The sequence below is a fragment of the Corvus moneduloides genome, chromosome 16 (assembly GCF_009650955.1).
Source record: "Corvus moneduloides isolate bCorMon1 chromosome 16, bCorMon1.pri, whole genome shotgun sequence".
Lineage (NCBI taxonomy): Eukaryota > Metazoa > Chordata > Aves > Passeriformes > Corvidae > Corvus > Corvus moneduloides.
The window spans coordinates 8,729,926-8,751,060 of record NC_045491.1 but is presented as its reverse complement, the minus strand read 5'-3'; the positions used below and the strand labels follow the sequence as shown (position 1 = coordinate 8,751,060).

Genomic DNA, 21,135 nt, shown 5'->3' with positions numbered 1-21,135 from the left:
CAAGCCCAGACCAAACCCACGTGGCTCCTGTTGAGCTTAACCCAAACTCCAGAGGGGGTTTCACGTGTGGGAGAAGTTACTCAGGAACGTGGACAAACCATCACCGTGCTCCTGGCAGAGAAGGAATTAAAACCCAAGAGTCCCTCAGAAGAAAGCAGGAGAGGTGAGACCTCGTGCTGCAGACACCTGCCTGCATCGAGGTATTCTGGGGCTCAGCTCAGGGTTTAGAGCAGCAAGAAAAATCCAGGACCCTCTGCACAATGCCAGCAGAAATCATGGGATCATGGAATGGTTTGGGTTTGAAGGGACCTCAAAGCTCATCTCCAACCCTCTGCCCTGGGCAGCGACTCCTTCCACTAGCCCAGGTTGCTCCAAGCCCTGTCCAGCCTGGCCTTGGAAACCTTCAGGGATGGGGATGCCACAATCTGCTGGGAAAAGGGAAAGCAAGATTGGGGTTTGCAAACAATTCTCCACTGACCACTGACCACCACTGACCACGGCCCAGCATCTCCATCCCACGTTCAGGGGAAGGAGCCTGTCCCAGCACAGCACCAAACAAACCCCAGCTGCTCCAAGAGTATCCTGCACTGATCTCTGAGTCACAGCTCCAAAAATCCCAGTTTTTATAGGAAGATGAAAGTAATGAGTGACACAGGTTTCCTGCAATTTCTGGCTGTTGCATCACCAAAGAGATAACGGCCCTGCTGGAGCCTGGGGAACGGGATGATGCAGCTGTGTAAACTGCGTGTGGGCTAAAGCATCCCAGGGCTGCATCCTCATCCCAACGCTTCCAAAGCAAAATAAAACCTCTCTGGAGGCAGCAGCGTTTCACAGGAACATTAAAACCCAGAACAAGCAGAAGAGTTATTCTCATCAAAGCAAGAAAATAGAAAATCCATCTTCACCTCCATCCCTGAGCAGCCCGGACACCAAGATCCATCCTCTGAAATTATGTGGGGTTTGTTTAAAAGGCTTTAATTAAAGCTGTCCAATCTTTGTGTGAGGAGGACTGGGAAAACTTCCACCTCTGTCTGTGGATGCTTTTACACATCCAGCTGACACGAGGTGGGCTCAAATCCCCACTACCCACAGGCAAAAAGCACACTCTCATTTAACTTGACAGGACAGAACTGATTGGAATATGCAAATTAATTTTAAAGTAACTGCAAATTGACCCCCTGGGAGGACAGAAGGCACAGGGTGCCCACAGAAGCTGTGGCTGCCCCCTCCCTGGGAGTGTCCCAGGCCAGGTTGGACAGGGCTTGGAGCAACCTGGGATGGTGGAAGGTGTTGGGGTTGGAACTGGATGAGCTTGAAGGTCCCTTCCAACCCAAATCATTCCAAGAAAACCATGCCAGGAACCCACAATAAGAGCACAATTGAAACTGCTCTGACAGCCAGTGCTACCAGAGGGAAAATCAAGGAGCAGGGATGGGAAGAAGCCTCCTTTCAGCCAGGAAAGTCACTACACCAGCAGCAAAATCCCCCCCTCGCTCCACACACACCACACCAAAGGCATCATCCCACTCCAGCCCCTTCCACTCCTCACATGGGCTCATTCTGTCTTCACACGTCCATCTCTGACACCAATAACTGATTTTCTTCATAATAAATGTATTAAAAATTCCCTTTCAAAGAAGTTCCTCATCTGCCATCTGTTTCCAGTTAGGCTGTTCTGATTTCATCTTCTTTTTTTTTTTTTGAAATGGAATAGAAAACATTATTTAAAGGTCCTATCATCTTGCTGGTGGGAGGAGAGATCCCAGATCCCAAATCCCACCACTGTCACCCTGCCGAACAGCAAAGGCTCGGTGCGAGCCAAGAGCTGGGAAGGTGCCAAGGGACCAGTCCAGATCAGGACTAAGGGACAGAAAATGGGATTAAACTCGGAAGAACTTCACCATGTCTTCAAACCATTGCACTGAAACCGGAGAAATTCAAAGATATTTAAAGATATTTGACACGTTTTAGTGGGCGAGTGCTCTGGCTTGGGCACAGGAATGGATTGTGATGGTTTCTCTCAGTGTTAGCAGCTACACCTAAATGTAAATAAATAATTATCCCAGGAAATATGGTACCAGAGCATGGTGAAGATCCTGTCATGGACATCAGGAACATCTCTGCTTTCCAGCTGCTCTGGCTCTCATCGGACAGAAATGTTTTATGCCCTCACTCACACGTGCAACACATCCTTTATCTCCCAGCCTGGGCCCGAATGCTGAATCCCATCTGGGAAGTGCAGCTGTTGGAAGCTCCTGCAGCCCGGCCAGCTCGGATCGCTGCACTGACAGCATCCTCGGCATCGATTTTCCCCATCCAGCCCAAGCACCTGGAAATTCTGCTGGAGGACGCAAAGGTTCTGGAGCACGGAGGAAGCTTGAGAATCAGGTGAAAAATTCCAACAGGGAGAAAAACCAACCACCTCGAGCTGCCCCGGAGCCCAGGAAGGTGGAATCCTCCTCAGGCTCTTCCCTTGGGAAGGCTCCCTGTCAGCCACGTCATTCCATCGGCTCTGGAAGGTGCTCCTGGAGCGGGAAGAGCAGACAGGGAGCAGCAGAGAAAGAGAGAGCTGAGAGCCCCTGGAAAGCTGTAATGTGGCCAACACACCAGGATTGGGGGAGTTTCCACACATTTAAGCAAATCTCGCAATTTAAGGAGTCAGTGCTCAGCAATATTCCCAGGGACACCGTGGCCCACCCTGTCCCCGCGGCTCTCTGGCACAGAGGTGGCACCAAACTGGGCCACCAGCACTGGGCCAGCCCGGCACACGTGGCAGCTTCCAGCAGGAACCTGAAACTCTGCTGGAGCTCATCCCTGCCTCCCCTCCCTGCTGCCCCACGAGCGAACGCACGCGGCCCTAGAACCACCCTGTGCTTGTGCACGGCCAAACCCACTGCAGCTCCTGTTGGCCCCAAAGCCAAGAGCCCCGGTCAGGAGTGAAAACAAATCCCAACCTTCCTGCTGCATTTTTACAGCCATGGCAGCGCTTCCCACCCCGGGGGCCTCCCATGCAAATCTGATTTCACGGCTGGGCGTCAAATCTCCCTCTCAGGTTTAACAGCAAAGCCAGGAGCAGTAGCAAAGGTGAGCTGACAGCCATGCCAGGCTGGATGGGGTTACCAGAGACACTCCAAACCCTGCTCCATGGAAAACCAGCCCCTTCCGAGCCAACCAAAAGCAGAGGCACGGGAATCCGAGGCTCACAGTGTCCTGAAGAGCCACGTTTGATTCCCAACTTTAAGAAGCCCCAAGCCCGAGGCTGTGGGATGCCTCCAAAGGCCCTGGCGTGCCAGCAGGATGAGTGATGGTAAACGAGCCCAGCTCCAGGCTCAGCTGCTGCCAGGCGGCTCCGCCCGTTGGAGTCACTGCCGGTCCCCTCTCCAATTAATCAAATTCCCATACTGATTAACAGCATGATTCATGGCTCTCGTTAGGAGCATTCTGGAACAAACAAGGCTGTATTTCAAGGCCACTGGCTTAATGGTTAAAATAAATACCTTCCAAATTTCTATTTTCAAGTAGCTGAACCTTTTCCACCTTTACAACTAATTCAGACTTCCTTCAAATTATTTTTCTAAGTAATATAACAATTTGTTTTTCATTAGAGCTTGTCAAAGCCGGACTTGGGTTTATTTTGAGAGAAACCAGCGCTCTCCAGAAACTGTTTAGTACAATCTGAATGACGCCCAAAGGGGTTATTGCAGCCACAATCAAAATAGAGTTTACAGCACTGGCTTGGGGTGACACTTTATTTAATGATTTCAAAAAAAAGAGAGGAGAAAAAACCCCCAGCGCCCTGAATCAGGAGCTAATTAAATGCACTCCTATGGCTCCCAGTAAGTGTTTCTCAGTCCCTCTGACTACTGCAGAATGCAAGGACTTAACTTGTTGTTAACTAATCCCAGACCCCATTATGGGAGCCGTGTTATTTACTGGTTTGGGGTGGTATGTGCTGCTATTCCCGTGTCTGGCACAGCAGAGCCTATCAAGCTGGATGTGAAATCAAATATCAGAGTGATTAAATAGTTTGGGTTCTGCCTGCTTAACTCAGAATGTTTCTTGTTGGGGGGTGTAGAGCTTGGTATTTAATTTAAGGGGGCTTAAATGTAACAGATGCCCTGTGACTGCTTTGATTCCACGTTCCTTTTGTTTTGCTGCGCAGAAAAGCTGAGCTGGAGCAGCGCCAGGGCTGAGGGAGGGGATCTGGGGGATCCAGGAGGGAGTCAGGGGCACGGACACTCCGGCCACCCTCGCCCTGGGACCAGGATGGGTGCACAGCGCTGGGGATCAACTTCCATAATCCCAGTCCAAAGCTCCAACATTCCCAAAGAACCTCTGAATCTCTCTCCCTGCATCTTCCATCTCTCACCCGAGTCCAAAGCAGATTCTTAAACAACTGAACTGCAAAACTCTTTTCCATGGGCCCATTCCTCCAGTCGTCTCCTGCTGTTCGCTTTCCTGGGATTCTCTGTTTGTTCTTTCTTTCTAAACCACAACAAAATCAACAAGGTTTGGACTTCAGTGAAGGCTGAGTTTCCTCTGTTCTCGCAGGGGAGGCCCTGCCCAGCCCAGGCAGTGACACCCACCCAGTCCCACCCTGCCAGCGCTGCCGGGCTGGGGGCCACGCTCCCCAGCATCCTTAGGGATTTATAGAAAAGCAGGAAAGGGACTTTTTACAGGGGTATGGAGTGATAGAACAAGAGGGAATGGATTTAAACTGAAAGAAAACAGATTTATATTGGTTATCAGGAAGGAATTGTTCCCTGTGAGGGTGGGGAGGCCCTGGCACAGGGTGCCCAGAGAAGCTGTGGCTGCCCCTGGATCCCTGGAAATGTCCAAGGCCAGGTTGGACGGGGCTTGGGGCAGCCTGGGATAGTGGAAGGTGTCCTTGCCCATCGCAAGGGTGGCACTGGATGGGCTTTAAGGCCCTTCCACCCCAAACCAGTCTGCGATTCTGTGAACTGTAGAATAATTCCTGAATTTTCTGGCTGCTCCATCCTCCAGTTAATTGGGCACCAATACAGAAAAACCCCTCCCTGAGCAGTGCCTGTGTCCTGTGGGTGCACAATTAAAGCCCTAACGAAGGGCCTGATCCTCCTGCCACGAGCCTGGCACTTGCCTAACCCTGCTAATCCTGCTGGAGACACCCCTGATTTACACCAGCCCTGCAATGAGAACAAACCCCAGCTCGGGTCTGACAAGTGAAAACAAACACTGGATTCAGACACTTTCTGCAGGGAAGGGGGGGCTGCTTAATTTTTGTTCCCTCTCTCCAGGCTGCTGCTGTGACCTCTGCTACCTCCAAAGTCAGCAACACAATCTCTTGCAGCTGTGGCACCGCAGCAGCCTGATCCAATTTGTGTGTGTGCGGCTGCAGGGGCAGCTCATCCCTCCAGCATCTCGTGGCATGGCAGAGGCAGTGCTGGGACAACAGGGGGCTCGGTCCTCCCCTCCCAAAAAAGAGGGGGGAACCCCCACTTGGCCTCCCCTGCCTTCCTGGAGAGATGGGAATAAAATCAACCAGAGGGAAACGTCCGTTTCTATCAAAATTTTTAAGAGGCTGGGGTTTGGCCAAGCCAAGGAGGAAAAAAAAAAAGCCAGAAAATATCTGTTCAACAACTGTTTTCTGCCTGAGAAGGAAAAAAAAATGAGGAGGAAAATGACTTTGCTCCCACTCTCCTGCACATTCCCAGCTCCCAGGGGCTGTGTGTCCCTGGTGCAGTGCCCAGCTGGGCAAGGGTAGTGCTGGGAGCTTGTTTTCCAAGGGAACAGAGCTGGAGCTTTCTGCCACATTCCCCCTCAGGGTCCCTCTCCCAGCGGGTCCCCCCATCCCTCTCCAGCTCCTGAAGTCCCCGTGTTCCTTGGCTGGATGCCGGCAGCTGCCTCGGGTGGTTCCTTCTCAGGGCTCTGAACCTTGGAGGGGTTTTGGCTGTGGAAGTTTTATCTCTGCCTGCTGGAATTGTGCCTCGCTCCTGGCATTGTCATCCCTCTGCTCTGGAGATGGATCCTGCTGAAAACCATCCCGGGATTGCTGGGGTGCAGGGAAGAACTGGCAACGCCAACATTCAGGATCTGGAGGGGGGAAATATTCCACAACCACTCCTGCTCCTTCAGGGAATTCTGTCCTGGTGTGTGACGTGGGGCTGAGCTCATCCAGGGGCTTCTCCAGCCACAAGGATGCTCCGGGCTGTAGGACACGCCAGGAGCTTCCAGGGGCCACGGGAAGGAGTCAGGCTCCACAAATCCATCCAGGGATCCAAAGGGATTTAAAAGCTTCAAACTCTCCCCACATTCCAAACTCCCCAGATTGTGCCTTTCTGGCTGTGACTGGGAAGCAAAGCAATGGCCCTGCCCTTCCAACAGCACCAGCCGGGGACTTTCCATTCTATTTATTCATTTATGGATTTCACCTTTCTCATCCTGAAGCTCCTTCCCACCTGGCACTGCCAAATCCACCCCAGCCCCCTCCCTCCCTCGCTCCAACCCAGCACTACCTGCCAGCTCCGAGGGGCAAGGTGGCTTTTTCCTGCCTTTTTCTTGGCTTTCCTCTTGCTTCCCCTCATCAACTCGTTTGCCAAGCAGCGCAATTTTACTGCCTGGCTTCCAAGGAGCCAAGAAATACGTTTGCTGGTGTAAGCTGTGAGTTAGACAGCGTGAAAAACATGCAGATCCAGGGCTTTTAGAGGCAGCTCCAGGGGTTTTAGGAGGCAGCTCCAGGGGTTTTAGGAGGCAGATCCAGGGTTTTGAGGAGGCAGCTCCAGGGAGCAGCAAAACCCCTGCCGAGCTGCAGGATTTGCCTTCCCCAGCAGCACTTCCAACCTCCCACCTCCTAAAACCCCACAAACTCCTCGATGTATGGGCAGGCTCTGCCCTGGTACTTCTACAGAACCAAGACTAAGAGTCCAGACCTCACGTGGGGACTCCAAGATCTCTTCTTCCCCCTTCCAGGTACTGACAGCCACATTTTGGATTTGATTTCTCCTGCACATTGGGGTGTTTCAGATCCAGGTGTGCATTTCTGAGGCCCAGACCCCACCTCCACTGCAACAACCAGCCAATCTCAGAATTGTTAAGGTTGGAAAAGCTCTTTAAGATCATCAAATCCAACCATCAACCACCACATTCACCACTACCCCGTGTCCTGAAGTGTCACATCCACATGTTTTCTGAACACTTCCAGGGATAATTTATTCCTGGCAGAGACAATTGGCAGCAATGCCCAGAAGATCCACGGAAATGGTGGGGTTTGAGCTGAGCTCACAAGGACACCGTGGCAAAAGCCCTAAAGCTGAGGGGCAGGAAGCCACTGCAGAAGGGACCATTCCTGGCCAGGAGCAGCAACAGCGAGCCCTGCATGGAGCTGCCTGGGAATGGGCTCATCCAGAGGGTCCCTGTGGCCCCTCCAGGGGGGAATCAAGGTGCTGGCAGCACTCTGGTGTCCATCAAACCCACCCTCAATTCCACCATCAAATCCCAACTCCAACAGGGACTTCCTGTGCACATCCAGGATGGGAACAACGTGGAGCTTGCAGCTCCCTCGGGATAACTCCAGGCTGGGATCACAACCCCACAGGAATCCCATGGTGGACACACATCCACCCTTGGGCTGCTGAGCCCCTACTCTCTGATGTTTCCAGCCTCACTAAGCCTTTTTTTCCTTACAAACGTGAAGCAGGCAAGAAGAATAAGTTCACACTTGGCAAAAACCCCACTCTCCTCCTTTAAAGCCCAACTTTTTTTGGGTTCCTGACAAAGCAATATTCTCCAGGCCAGTTGGAATCTGGAAAAATACACTCACTCAACCTAGCCACCATGACTCCAATAACAATTATAAAATGTCCAATAAAACTTGTCTGTAATGTCAATTCAAATCTTGAAAAGCAGAATTAAGTGGTATATCAACATTAAACTTTATTGCTTCCTTTGCAGAGCACAAGGATTGTCAATAAAAGTCATTCTGAATGAAGAAAAGGGCAGTAAATATTAAATAAACAGGTTTTTGTTGAAATGCTATAAATGCACCAGAGCTGCCTCTTACACTGGGACCCTTTCTGCCTTTGCAGACTCCCCTCGTGATCGAAATAAGTCAGTAATTGCCAACTATCAATAAAGGGCCAATTAAAGGGCGCTTGATGCCTGCATTTACTCGCTGTCATTAGGAGCCTTTATGGGGTGGACTCGGCTGCTCCAGGTCCCCGTGGCTCTGTCTGACGTCCCCCAGCCCCCCCAGGACCCTGCTGCTCGTTAGGGCCCCTGGAGGAGCCAGGAAGGAGCCGGAGACTCCCGGCCAGGAGCTCGGCAGGGACGGAGCAACCCCGAGGTGAGAAGGGATGGGAGGGGAGCATTGAACACGAAATGAGTTGGGGTGGGAGGGACCTTAAAGATCTTGTTCCAACCCTCAGGGACACCTTCCACTATCCCAGTGTGCTCCAGCCTGGCCTGGGACACTCCCAGGGATGGAGCAGCCCCAGCTTCTCTGGGCACCCTGTGCCAGGGCCTCCCCACCCTTCCAGGGAAGGACTTCTTCCCAATATCCCACCTAACCCTGCCCTCCTTCATCTTAACCAGCAGAGAGGGGAGGTTTTGCTTTGTCCATGAGACAAAACAGGAGTATTTTTAGGGTCGGGCTGAATAAAATCCTCCCAGTGCCTCTGAAAACCTCAGGTGTGACATCTGTCACAAACACAGCTGGCACTTCTGGAGTGACACCCTGGGACCTCCCTGGGTCAGACCTCTCCCTCCAGCTGCTCAAGATCCATCCCAACCCAACCAAAGCTGCCCCCAAAAGCTGTGCAGAGGTAAAAGCTGACGTTCAGTGGCACCCAGACACAACAGGAAGCGTTTGGGAAGCAGAAGGAACCGGGGACTCCGCGAGGGCACAAACCCGGCGGGGTTTCTGTCAGACCTTTAAAACCTGATCAGCATTTTTGTGGTTTACCAAGGGGGTTTATGAGCTGTTCTCCAGTTTAATCATCACATGAACTCACAGGAAGCAGTAACAGCTCCTGAGTATGAATTTCATGATGCTGAAATGATGCTGAACAAAGACAGGGCAGCAAGGGCTGGAAACGGAGTGTCTGCGAGGTTTAATGAGCTCTTTGAGCTCTGCCAGGGCAGAGAGGACAAAAATCAGATGGGGTCTAGGAAAGTATTTCTGCAGCAGCTTCTGTCCTCTGAGTTCTGCAGAGGTACAAAGAAAACCCACCCAAAAATCAACTGGAACGTGAATCCATTACATTTTCAAGGAATTACTTCCATTCTGAGCCTCGGCTCAGTCAGTCTGGTGTTTGTGAAGAGCAGCTCAACCACTGTCAGAGACAAAGAACAATCCTTGAATGATCAATACAGAAAGAAGAATCCCTTCAGAGCGGGAAAGATGTCTACCAAGATTAACTTTCGGGGGAATGACAAGGATTCCCCAGAGCTGTTGGAGCTGCAGGATCAGACCCTTTGCACTGATCCTGGGCTGCCACACAGAAACCAAACCTCCAGCAAAGCACTGAGAGCAGTGGGAAGCACCCAGGAATTCCTGCCTGGGAATCATCCTCATCCCCTGGAGCCTGAGCTCCTGTCCTGCCCCCTGAGCCCGACGCTGCTCGGAGGAGTCGGGAAGCCCAGCGCTGGAGAGGATGGGAGCCTCAGGAAGCAGAGCAGGAGCAGCTCACCTGGAACAGCATCTGCAGGAGCCCGTGCAGGATGCACATCCTTCGGCCCAGGAGCAGGAAGAAGGGCACCAGAAGCTCGATGAAGTGGTTGACCAAGGTCTCGAAGCGGTGGAACCACCACGGCGAGTGGTGCATGAAGTACGAGATGGGGTTGGGCACCGGCTGCGTCTGGAATATAACAGGAAAAAAGGAATTAATCCCCTCCAAAACTTGTTACGAAGGGCAACTACAAAGGTCTGGGCTTATTCCTTATTTCTCTCCCCCAGTGTGCCCTCAGGAGAACCATCCTTCACCTCTGGGAAATCGTTTCTTGGCAGAGAAAATGACTTCATTCAAGTTTTTTCACGCATCTTTAAACAAATTCATCTTTTAAAAACCAAGACTTTCAGTTTTCCCTTTTGTCATCACAAACAAACCCCATCTTAAATGAACCCCACTATTATTTAACACTGAAATCTTACACTTAGCTCAGCATTGAGGGATGTTAAACTGAGTGAAGATCCTCAGAGCAACGGAGCAGATCCAGAAACTGAGCCCAAGATTTGCTCAGGGTCAGGCCTTGGGTCAAACAGAGCCAGGAATGGAAACCAGATTTCAAAACCTCGGAGATCTGCTTTCAAAATGTTTAAAATTCAAATAAATGTGGTGGTAGAGCTGCTTTCCAAGATGGTAATTTGGGAGAGGAAAGTGTAATTCCTCTAAGCATGTTATACTGGTTAAGGTATTTACATACTGGCCTTGGGACAATATTATTCTTTTATCAGCCTGAAATTTTTTGACACGGGGAGATTTTTCCATCGAGGACAAGAAAGCAGCAAATTTTTCAAAGGGAGCAACCCCAAATTCTGATATGTTAATAAGTGCCACCCTAAGAAATCCCACAACTGGAGCAAAAAGAAATGTTAATTTATCTGAGCGTATCTGACCGCCTCAAATTCCCCGGTATTGTTTTAAAACTGTGACAACAACAAAAAAAGAGAGAGGTGGAAAACACCAATGTTAATTGAAGGAGACACAACACATCTTTAAATTATTTGTAGTTAAATCCAAAATACAAACAAACCAGGGAAAATCCTGTAGGATGCATGGCAGCCGAGCACGCTCCCACTGCCAAATCCCACAACTATTGTAATTCCTTATTAGCAAAGCTGGGATTAATAAAGCTCTTGCTTCGCCTGGGTTGGAGGCTGCTGTGGCCCCTTAGGACAGGAGACCGCATCCTTCCTTCCCGGATGGAGCCGGGCCGGGGTCAGGGAGCTGTGCCAAGGCCACTCCGGCCAGGCTGGGGGGTCAGGGCAGCCCCAGGTGCCCCCCAGGGTCCTTCCCCTCCGCCAGGACCTGCTTCCAGTTAATCCCGTGTTGGGCTCCTCGCAGCATTCCCAGGGAGGCTCGCAAAGGGGTGTTTTTACCTTGATCCCAAATTGCTGAGAAATGCTTTTATCCTTCCAAACATGCAGGTTGTTCCTTGGCTCTTTTTAGTGTTTTTATTATTATTATTATTAGTTTTAAAGTGCTTTAACCAAGCCTGACCCAGCTGAGGTATTGATCCAACAGGTTGGAATGTTTGGCACTTATGGATGAGGACCACGGAGAGCAGGCAGAATTACTAATTCCACACCTACTCATAATTGTAATTAATACATTAATGTTTTATTCCCGCTTGTTGTTTGGGCTGGCACTGGAGATATTGTCATCCCAAATTGTTTAAGGGCAGAAAGAGAAAATTCCAGCCTCAAATCCCACTGCAGTGGGAAGTTCAAGGCCAGCTTGGAGGCTGTGAGGGTGGTGAAGCCCTGGCACAGGGTGCCCAGAGAAGCTGTGGCTGCCCCTGGATCCCTGGCAGTGTCCAAGGCCAGGCTGGATGGGGCTTGGAGCAGCCTGGGATAGTGGAAGGTGTCCCTGGCCATGGCAGGGGTGGGAATGGGATGAGCTTTAAGGTCCCTTCCAGCCCAAACCAGTCTGGGATTTCAGGATAAACCAAACCCCAGTGATCGAGAAGTGATTCACACATCCCAGATATCCTTTAAAAGCTGCTGGGGGAGGAGATCTGTGTGTGTGTGTGTTCCTCCCGATGCCTTCCAGATGCTGCACAGCACAGGTTTCCCGGGAAGAGAGCCGTGTTTACTCGGGATGGGGCGTTGAGGCCGCAGCAAAGACCCAGAGCAGCCTGTGAATCACCAGGAGCCTGGGATGCTGAAAACTTCCCAGATTCTTTTTGTGCCCGAGTGCACTGGTGCCCAGAGGCACTCACTGCTGGGGAAAGCACCCAGGGCACCTTGCTGGGTGCAGAGAGGGAATTTGCCCCACACCTGCAATTCCAGAGTAATCTTATCCCATGGAAACATCCCGGCAGTCTTGGAAGTGGCCGTGTCAGAGCCCAGGAGGAGGGAAAAGCTTTCCAGGCTCTCCTCACCCAGCTTGTTCCTGGGATTTGGAACTTTACACTTCGCTTTGTGGCTGCGCTGTGAGGAGAATTATGGAAGCCCAGAATGGTTTGGGTTGGAAGGGACCTGGAAGATGATTTAATTCCCACCCCATGGCACCTTCCACTATCCCAGGATGCTCCAAGCCCTGTCCAACCTGGCCTGGAACACTTGCAGGGATCCAGGGGCAGCCACAGCTTCTCTGGGCAGCCTGTGCCAGGGCCTCTCTGCCCTCAGAGGGAAGGATTTTATCCCAATATCCCATCTAACCCTGCTCTTTTTCAGTTTGAAGCCATTCCCCCTTGTCCCATCACTCCAGTTCCTAATGAAAATTCCCTCTCCATCTCTTCATCCTAGGAAGCATTCTAGAAGCAGCTGGGAGTTCTCTACATCCAGAACTGTGACCTCCTGACACACAGACATGGGAAATGCAGCTCCAAGTCAGACGGATCTAAACAACCAAGCCCAAGGTGGATGCACACGGAGAGGGAGCGAGCAGAGCCGTGGGCTCGGAGCAGTCCCGTTTCTGGGCACCTCATGAGACATGCAATGTTTTTAAATAAAAAAACCATTAGCAAACCCTGGCTTTGTGTGCCAGCACAACATCATAACCCTCGTGCCTCCCTCACACCTCCAGCAGCCGGACAGAAACCGCCGCTGCAAACGCCTTTGGAAATCGTAGCAGGAAAATGAATTCCATAATTCACGGGGCAGATTTGTAAGGTGTGAGTGCTGCTGGAGGAATTCTGGGTCGCCAGCTCGGGCCTGTTCCCCGGCTTGGATCGACCAGGTTTTATGAGGGCTGGTAACAGAGTCTAAAAATACGCACAATAAACTGGTTTTTCTCCCTACGGGGTCTATGGTTTAATTATGTTCTTAGTGAGAACCATTAAAGTGCTAAGTACCTGAAGACTCCTAATTTACTAAACTGCACCCCACTAAAAGCCAACAGAAGGCCATTATATGGCAGAGTGAAGGCTCTTCTTGGGGGCTGTAAATGCCCACGGTCCCTCCTCCCAGCCCCGTCACTGCCACGGCTTTCCAGAAACTCCGAGAGAGGATTTAATCCCGGGGTTGGATAGCCCAGCCCAGCCTAGGGAAAGCTCCAGGCTCTCCTAGAGGGAAACAAATCCCACATTGTCCTCAAACAACCCACTGCTCAGACAGCGAGGCAGACTGGGATAGGGGAAGGTGTCCCTGCCCGTGGAATGGGATGGGCTTTAAGGTCCTTCCAACCCAAACCATCCAGGGATTCTTTATTGAGCTCACAGCATAGCTCCCGTGCAAGGAACTGAGCAGCATGGGAGTGTGGAGGGTAAGGAATCATAGGATCATAGAATGGTTTAGGTTGGAAAAGCCCTCTAAGATCAACGAGTCCAACCAAGTGCATTTCACGGCGGAGAAATCCTGAAAAACAGAAGGAAATGGAACAGCAAATAGGAATAAGTAATGAGAAAAGGCAACTATTTGGTCAAAAGAAACAGAATTCCAGAAAGGCCTGGGTTGGAAGGGATCTGAAAGATCATCTTATCCCACCCCTGCAATGGGCAGGGACACCTTGGACCCCCTTCCACTATCCCAGGGTGCTCCAAGCCCCATCCAACCTGGCCTCGGATACTTCCAAGGATGGGGCAGCCCCAGCTTCTCTGGGCACCCTGTGCCAGGGCCTCGCCACCCTCCCAGGGAAGGATTTCTTCCCAATATCCCATCTAACCCTGTCCTGGGGCACTTTGAAGCCATTGCCCCTTGTCCTACGGAATCATGGAATATCCTGAGCCCACAGAGGTGCAGCGAACACGTCAGGAACAGCTCTGCAGGCTGCCACAGGCAGGAGAGAGGGAAAGCCTTTGGCACACACAGCGGAGCGTGAGGAGCAGCAGTCCCTGGAGCACCAGGCTGAGAGGTTTATTAAATGTCTTCTGGAGTGCTGTGGAAGATCCAGATGAACTGCAAAGCTCAGCTCTCCAGCTTCGCAAGCACCGAGGCATGAACTCATCTCCTCGGCTTCAAAGCAAAGGCCTCGCTTCTCTTGTGCTTTGGACCAGAAAGTAAAAAGGATTCTCCATCACGGAGCATAATTGGATCAGTGTAGTCCAACAGGCTTTCCCTGCCAGTCTATTCTGCTTCAGAGCCTGACCTGGCTCCTCAGGCATCTGCAGATCAAAGCCCCACGTTCCCAAGCCCGAGCGGGAATGTCTCCCCAGCCCCGTGCGAGGAGGCAGCGAGCGGAGAGGAGATAAAGGGGGTCACTCCCAGCTGCTGGGAAGTGTGGGCAGATGTGTGTCCTGCCTGAAGTCAGACTGCCTCAGGCTGTATGGCAACCAAGGATTCCTAAAAAACATCCAGCTTGGAACAGGGGGAGATTCCGGAGCTTCCTCGCCGTGGTAGGGGTTCCACACGGGCAGCGACCTCGACTGAGGAGCAGCAGAGGGATTTTGCACAAGGATTCTCATGTAGGGAAGGGTTTGGGAAGGAAATGGAGAAGGGAACTGCTCAGGATGGGTTTAAACCCAGCAGCGCCTCGTGCTGGGGGTGTTTTATCTGTACACTCAAAGCTCCACGTCCACGCTACTGAAATACTCACACAATGGCTAAACAGTTAAAAATAGCCCCTTCAAAACTTTCCAGTTATTAATAAGATTCCAATCCAAATAAAATCAGAAGGAAAAAAAGAAAAAAAAGAAAAAGCTGTATCTGGCTTGAAATGCACACTGCTCTGACATCCCGTGGGTCACAAGGGGTCGGCTCTTCAGCAGCGCAATATCAAAATAATCAAGCCTCGATAAAGTAATAAAAAGAGAAGTTGCCTGGATGTTCTTGCTGGGCAGAGCTCTCCTCGCCCAGTCAATAGGAATATTCAGTCCATAGAAAAACAGACTGGAATCTGCCTGTTTAAGACAGCAGAGCAAGCCAAGGAGATGTGTGTTTGACTCGGTGCCAGCACGGCCATAAAATGTTGGCAATTTAGTAGAGACGTGGTGCCGCGCCACTCTCCCAAAGGACCTAAATAAACTTCAGATGGAGAACATATATTTTTACTTTTTATATATATAAAAATCTGCTGGTTCATTTTTAACTCCTTTCCCCAGCCAGCCCTTGCTCGGAGGTTTTTCAGAGCTCCAGCAGGTCCCCGTTCCTCCTGGCTCAGAGTGAGGGCTCAGCGAGAAGTTAAAAGCATGAAAAATCTGAGCAGTGATTCACGTCTGGAGGTTGGGTTTCTTTGGAAATGGTGGCTGCAGCCGCCAGAGGGGAAAGGGGGCTCAGGGAGAAGATTCTGCTCTGCAATTTCATGCCTCAGCAGTGTAAAATATCCTGGGGAATTTGTTGTTTTCCTGTTGACAGTGCTGCAAAGTCACGGGTGGAGGTGAAACCTCCCTGCCACGTTCAGCTGTGCTCAGGGTGAGCCGCCCCAGGAGGACTGGGGGGACACTGAATGATGGGCGGTGGAATCCCAACCACCTGGGTGGGGGCAGAAGGCTCCTTTTTGTTTGCTTTTCCAGACTGCACCCACCTCTTGGTCCGAACCTTTCCTCTCCAGGAACAGAGCCCACATTTCCAGGGCCCACAGCATCCCTGTTTATTGACACTGCTCCTCCGTAACGTGCTCCAAGCTGCTCCCGGAATATCCAGTTAATTGGGGATGGATTACAGATTCACCTATTTATTCTGGACATTCCTGGAGAGGTCCTGAGCTAAAATTACACAAGGAACCACTGAACTGTTGAGGCTATTTATTTGTTCAAAACCCCATTCAAATAACTGGCGCGGCCTGGGGCAGACATCTTGGCTCTGGTGGGGCCAAGAGGAGCTGGTGGAACCAACTGTGGGTCCCCCCTGCCTTTGGGGAGAAGTTTGGATTATCAAGAGCAGCAGAGATGGGGCATGTTGGGTTTAGGGAGTGGGACAGGCTGGAAGGTCCATCCATAAGAATCAGAGAGTGGGAAAACCCTCCAGGATCATCGAGCCCAACCTTTGACCCAACACCACCATATTGTGAAAAAAACCCGAGATTTAAGGGCAACAGAACAAGGTCCCATCCCAAAGGCCAGGGAGGAGCTGAAATCCTTGCCCAGGTTTGCTGCTTCCATCAGATGGTGCTGTTATGTCTCACACTCCGGGATTTTCCGACTCAGGAACGCGCTCCCTGGCCTGGAGCTCTCCTTCCCTGCGGATCACTCACCAATATTTTAAATTGCCATTTAAGAGCATATTGCAAACGTGATCCTTTAATTGGTCACTGTTATGACTCTCTATTAGAGAAGACAAGTTTTTCCACACAAGGTAAGCCCTGAAAATGTTTAAAAACAACCCAGAGCTGATGTATTTATTATGCATTTCTCCATATATAAATAATTCCATGAAAAGGGACGTAGTGAGTGGAAACTCCATTTAAAATGTGATCCCAGATGGTGGCAAAGCTCTAAAATTGCAAGGCAACATGTAAAGAAAGATTAACGACCTCAAACAGGCCCAAATTTATGAGGTGAAAGCCCCTGTAATCCTGGAGAAAAATGATACCAAACCTTCGACCAGACAGCCAGAAAATACCTCTGCTTACTCCATGTGCCCTCTGCCATTTTGCTTTTTCCTTTAATACCCATTATGTGGGGTTCAGTTGGTGTTTTCTCCCGCAGGCCAGAGGTTTTGCTTTGGTTCATGAGCACGCTGAGGGATTTGCCAGCTCCCACCACGCACCAGGAGCCACCGATAAATGAGGAAACAGAACAGCGATGGGAATAAGCAGTGGAAAGGAGGGAAAACGGAGCCAGGACACCGGGACAAGCCTTGAGCATCACTGCAAGAGCCAAAGCTCCACCATTGAGAGCTGAGGAGACAGAGCTTAACAATTCCAACATTAACCTCTTGTTTTGCCCAAGTGAGAAAGGTTCCAGAAGGAAGGATGGCAGCATTTCTTCCCAAGGAATGTGGGCCATCCCAGGCCAGCAGCATCTTCCGTGCTCTTAACTCCAGGCAGGACCAGACTGGGTGGCACAGCCCATTCCCCCGGGATCTCTGGCACATCCAACATCCCCTGACAATGCTCCTGCTCATCCCTCTGGCCCTTCCCCTGACAGCAAGGTCACCTGGACTATCTTACTACAACATTTTTCAATGCACTGGGATTTTCCAACCTTTCCAGCAGAGCTCCTTGCACACTCTGGTGCCTTGAAGGGCAACCCAATGGCTTTGGAGAGTGGAAGAACACCTTTCTGAACATCTCTCCAATGGCTACAGCCGCTCAGAGGACCCAGAGCTTTACCCTTCCACTCACAACCCCAAACACATCCCACAGCTGCTCTCCCACAGCTCCTCGTGCCTTCATTTTTTTCCCTTTAAAAAGTCCAGTGCTAAACCCAGGACCAGTCTCCTTTGGAGGGCTTTTTTTTTGGTGTGTGCTCATAAACACGAGCTCAGCACCAGGCCAAGGAACACAGGGAGCCCGCGAGCGCCGGCGCAGCCCCGGCTCGTGCCTGTGTTTGGATTAGGCAGTTCCGTGGCCTGGACATTTACAGTCGGGTTGGGTTTTTTTCCCCCCTCCTCCACAACTCGAGACAAACAGTGAGAGCTTTCATAAAATGTGTTCACAAAGGGTAAATTGTGCCATTAGGAGCCTACTACCTGGTTGGTCACTGGAATTCTCCGAACTGGAACGCCACCGCGCTCCGAGCCAAAGCCAGCGCCGGTGGCAGGAGGGGGAACTTGTTTAACTCTGCAACTGCCCAGGAGACAGAGCACACCCGATACAGAACTACACAATCATTTGGGCTGGAAAAGAGCTCCAAGATCATGGAGTCCGAGGCCACCACCAACCCATGGCCCCACGTGCCACATCCACACCGTTTTAAATCCATCGCCAGCTCCACGGGAACCACCGTGACTGATCCAGCTCTGAACCTCCTGCTCATCCAAGAGCATTTCTAGAGCAGGATGGGATAAAAATAAGACACCAGGAAAAACCAGGTTGCTGTCCCAAAGATGGAGCCAAAAACTTAGGAGAGAGTGTTTCTGTTTTAGGCTTTCTCCCGAGTAACAAAGGATGCAGGCGGAAAGAATTTAGGACAAGCAAAACAAGTCACAAGAAAACTCTTGGCCATGAGGAGCTGATGTCCAAACTCTGTTGGGTGAACCCAGCAGCCAATTCTGCTCCCCCTTGCCAATGAACGAGGGCCTGGAGTGGCAGGACAAGGGGGAATGGCTTTAAACTGAAAGAGGGGAGAATTAGATTAGAGATTAGGAAGGAATTCTTCCCTGTGAGGGGGGGCAGGGCTTGGAGCAACATGGGATAGTGGAAGGTGTTGGGGTTGGAACTGGATGGGTTTTGAGCTGCTTCCCAACCCAGCCCAGTCTGATTCTGTGATTCCATGAGCTGCATCTCTCCACCAGTGACACAGGCATTGCATCTCCTCGTGTGGCCATCATTCCAATAACCCTTTTTTGAAGAATTAAAGGGTTTCTTACAAGAACATGACAATTTTCTAGGATGTAACACACACACATTAAATCCTGCTAATGCCAGGAAAACAGGCTCGGGCATCTTTGGACTCCTGGATACAAAACCGCGCTTCTTAGAAATGTCCTTGTCCTGCCCAAGGCCTTTCTTGGGTGAAAACAGTAATTACCTACATTTTAAAGGACACAATTTCAGGAAATTTCTCCAGCACACCCTTAATAACTCCAGTGGTTTCCCTTCTGACACAAAAACATGATGGGTTTCAAGCAGCACGTGCCGGAGCAGGGAGTTGTGCTCTTATCCAGGAGAGAAGAAGCCTCACCCAGCAGCACCAATCAACGCTCATCCCAATGTCCAAATCCTTTTGCCTCGAGCTCTGGCAAGTTTTGCCCTTGTGTAATCGCTTGTTTTGCAAGTGTTGCTTGTTTCTATGCTTTTCTTATAAAAGAAATAAATAAATTCTCCAGGCAGATAAATTCCACCCAATAAAAGTGTCGCTCCTCTATCCCCGTGGACATAATAATGCCCTCACTCTTGTCCCGACTTGGAGCGCTCACAAATCACCATTATAAATAAATCTGCCAACCGAAGGCAAACAGCTCATTTTTAATAGAGCCTTTTACCTCCTTTCCTAATGCCAAACAAGATCCTGGAGCAGCTCAGTGCCCAAGGGATGGCAGCTCCTGTCCTCTGTGCCGGCCAATCCTGGTGCCACCCTGGGGCTTGTGCCCCCCGTTTTCCTGGGATATATTTGGGGCTGGATTTCTCCATCCTGGTGCCACTGTGGGGCTCATGCCTTGTGTTTTTCTGGGATATATTTGGGGCTGGATTTCTCCATCCCAGTGCTTCCACGGGACTTGTGCCTTGTCTTTAGCCGGGATAGGTTTCGGGCTGGGTTTCTTCACCCGGTGCTGCCACGGGGCTCGTTTACTTGGGATGTGTTTGGGGCTGGATTTCTCCATGCCGGTGCCACCCTGGGGCTCGTGCCCTGTGTTTACCCAGGCTGTGTTTTGGGCTGGACTTCTCCCATCTCCCACACTGCTGGCACCATCCCGTCACCCCCGGGAGCGGCACGCGCCGGTCCCAAACACTGCGCCCATTGATGCCGCGGGGCCGGGGCGATGCCGGGCGGGGATGGGGGGGGTTTGCCTGCCGAAATTCGGTTCTGGCTGGGTGTTTAATATTCCCCGTCATGCCGGGCTGTTTCTGCTCGCTGCTGCCTGTCAGTTAAGCCCGGGGATGTTTATTTTAATGGCCACTTGTGGTCAAGGCTGGTGCCAGTTGTACGGCATCGGTTACGCAGATTTAGCGCTGGGGACTCGGCCCCCGGCTCCCTGAGCACGGAAGGCAGCCAGGGCTGCCCGGCCTAATGTGAAACAACTGAACTCTTCCAGCAGTCCCTGCTCCAGCTTTAACCCTTGCTGGGCAGGAGCCGGCTGCTTCCACAGCTCAGCCTTCCCACATCATCCCATATCCTGGCCCTTGTCCCATCTCCTGCTCCCCAAACTCCCCCAGCAGCAAAATATCTTGGGGTGATGAGCTGAAACTGCCGGAAGGAGCAGAGAATGTCCTCACTTGTTTAAGGAAGCAGTTTTTAGGGGAAGAAGAGGATTTTTATTGCTCTCATGGAGTTATCATTACTCCAAGGGCACACTACGCTGCTGGGAGTGACCACAAATTAACTGAGGCTGGAAAGGCCCTCCAAGATCATTGAGTCCAAGCTGAGACCGATCAGCACCTGTCAACCAGATGAAAGCACTGAGTGCCACAGGATGCTCCACAGTGAGCATGAGATACTCTACATCCCTGCCTGGTGGACTGACACATGCTTGGGCCACAAAGCCAGGCCATCCCAGCTCCCTGACAGGAGCCTGGCCTCGGCACACCCCCCTCCCCAACCCCAGACTTCGTGGAGAGCCAACAGGCACCTCAAGGCGAGCCCCTGCTGCTCCGCCAGAGCCGGGATGATGCTCAAATGTTAAATAAACTGGGCCCGTAGCAGAATTCTGCATCATTTCTGATCGTCTGGACAGGCTCCAAGATGCTAATCAGCCCCAGATTAAGTCATCAAGCAAACTGATGAGCAATCACATTCTGTCAGTCCAGCTGCACAGCATTACTCGGGAGCCGGGCTCCCACCAGAGAGGGAAGGCGGCTTTGTGCCGCGGATCCAACGGGAAGGAAGCAGGAGGGCTTGGAGGAGCTGTGCTGAGCTGCCACGGGCTCTGCACAGCAGCAGCTCCAGCTCCTGGCCCTACCTGTGCTCCCAAAATTTGCCTCTTACCACTACCAGGTGGCAAATGTGGCCATGCCCATCCCGATCTGGCGGCACACAGCTGCTCCCGCTCCCAGAGCATCCCGGTGTTTTCCTGAATTACCACAAGTGGCAAGAGGCAGCTTTGTCTTCCATGGAGAACCATTAGCCTGTGGAAGTGCTTTAACTGGACCAGCACAGGTACTGTTAATAACTATGAGGGACAATAATTAACAGAAACCCGTTAATGGTGAAGCACAGGGAAAACTGCTGCTCAAATCCCAACTCCATTTGGTGAGAATTTGTGAAGGGGAAGAGATTTCAGGCTGGTTCTCAACATAA

General features: G+C 51.3%; 1 protein-coding gene across 3 annotated transcripts in view; it reads right to left on the bottom strand.

The window, feature by feature from the left end:
* Positions 1–21,135, bottom strand: part of LMF1 (lipase maturation factor 1) — a 151,157-nt gene that overhangs the window by 37,076 nt on the left and 92,946 nt on the right. For all 3 annotated transcript variants that reach the window (XM_032125490.1, XM_032125488.1, XM_032125489.1), the window contains one exon: positions 9,666–9,833. In XM_032125490.1, coding sequence (XP_031981381.1) covers positions 9,666–9,833 — 168 coding nt within the window. The remainder of the gene's footprint in view (positions 1–9,665; positions 9,834–21,135) is intronic.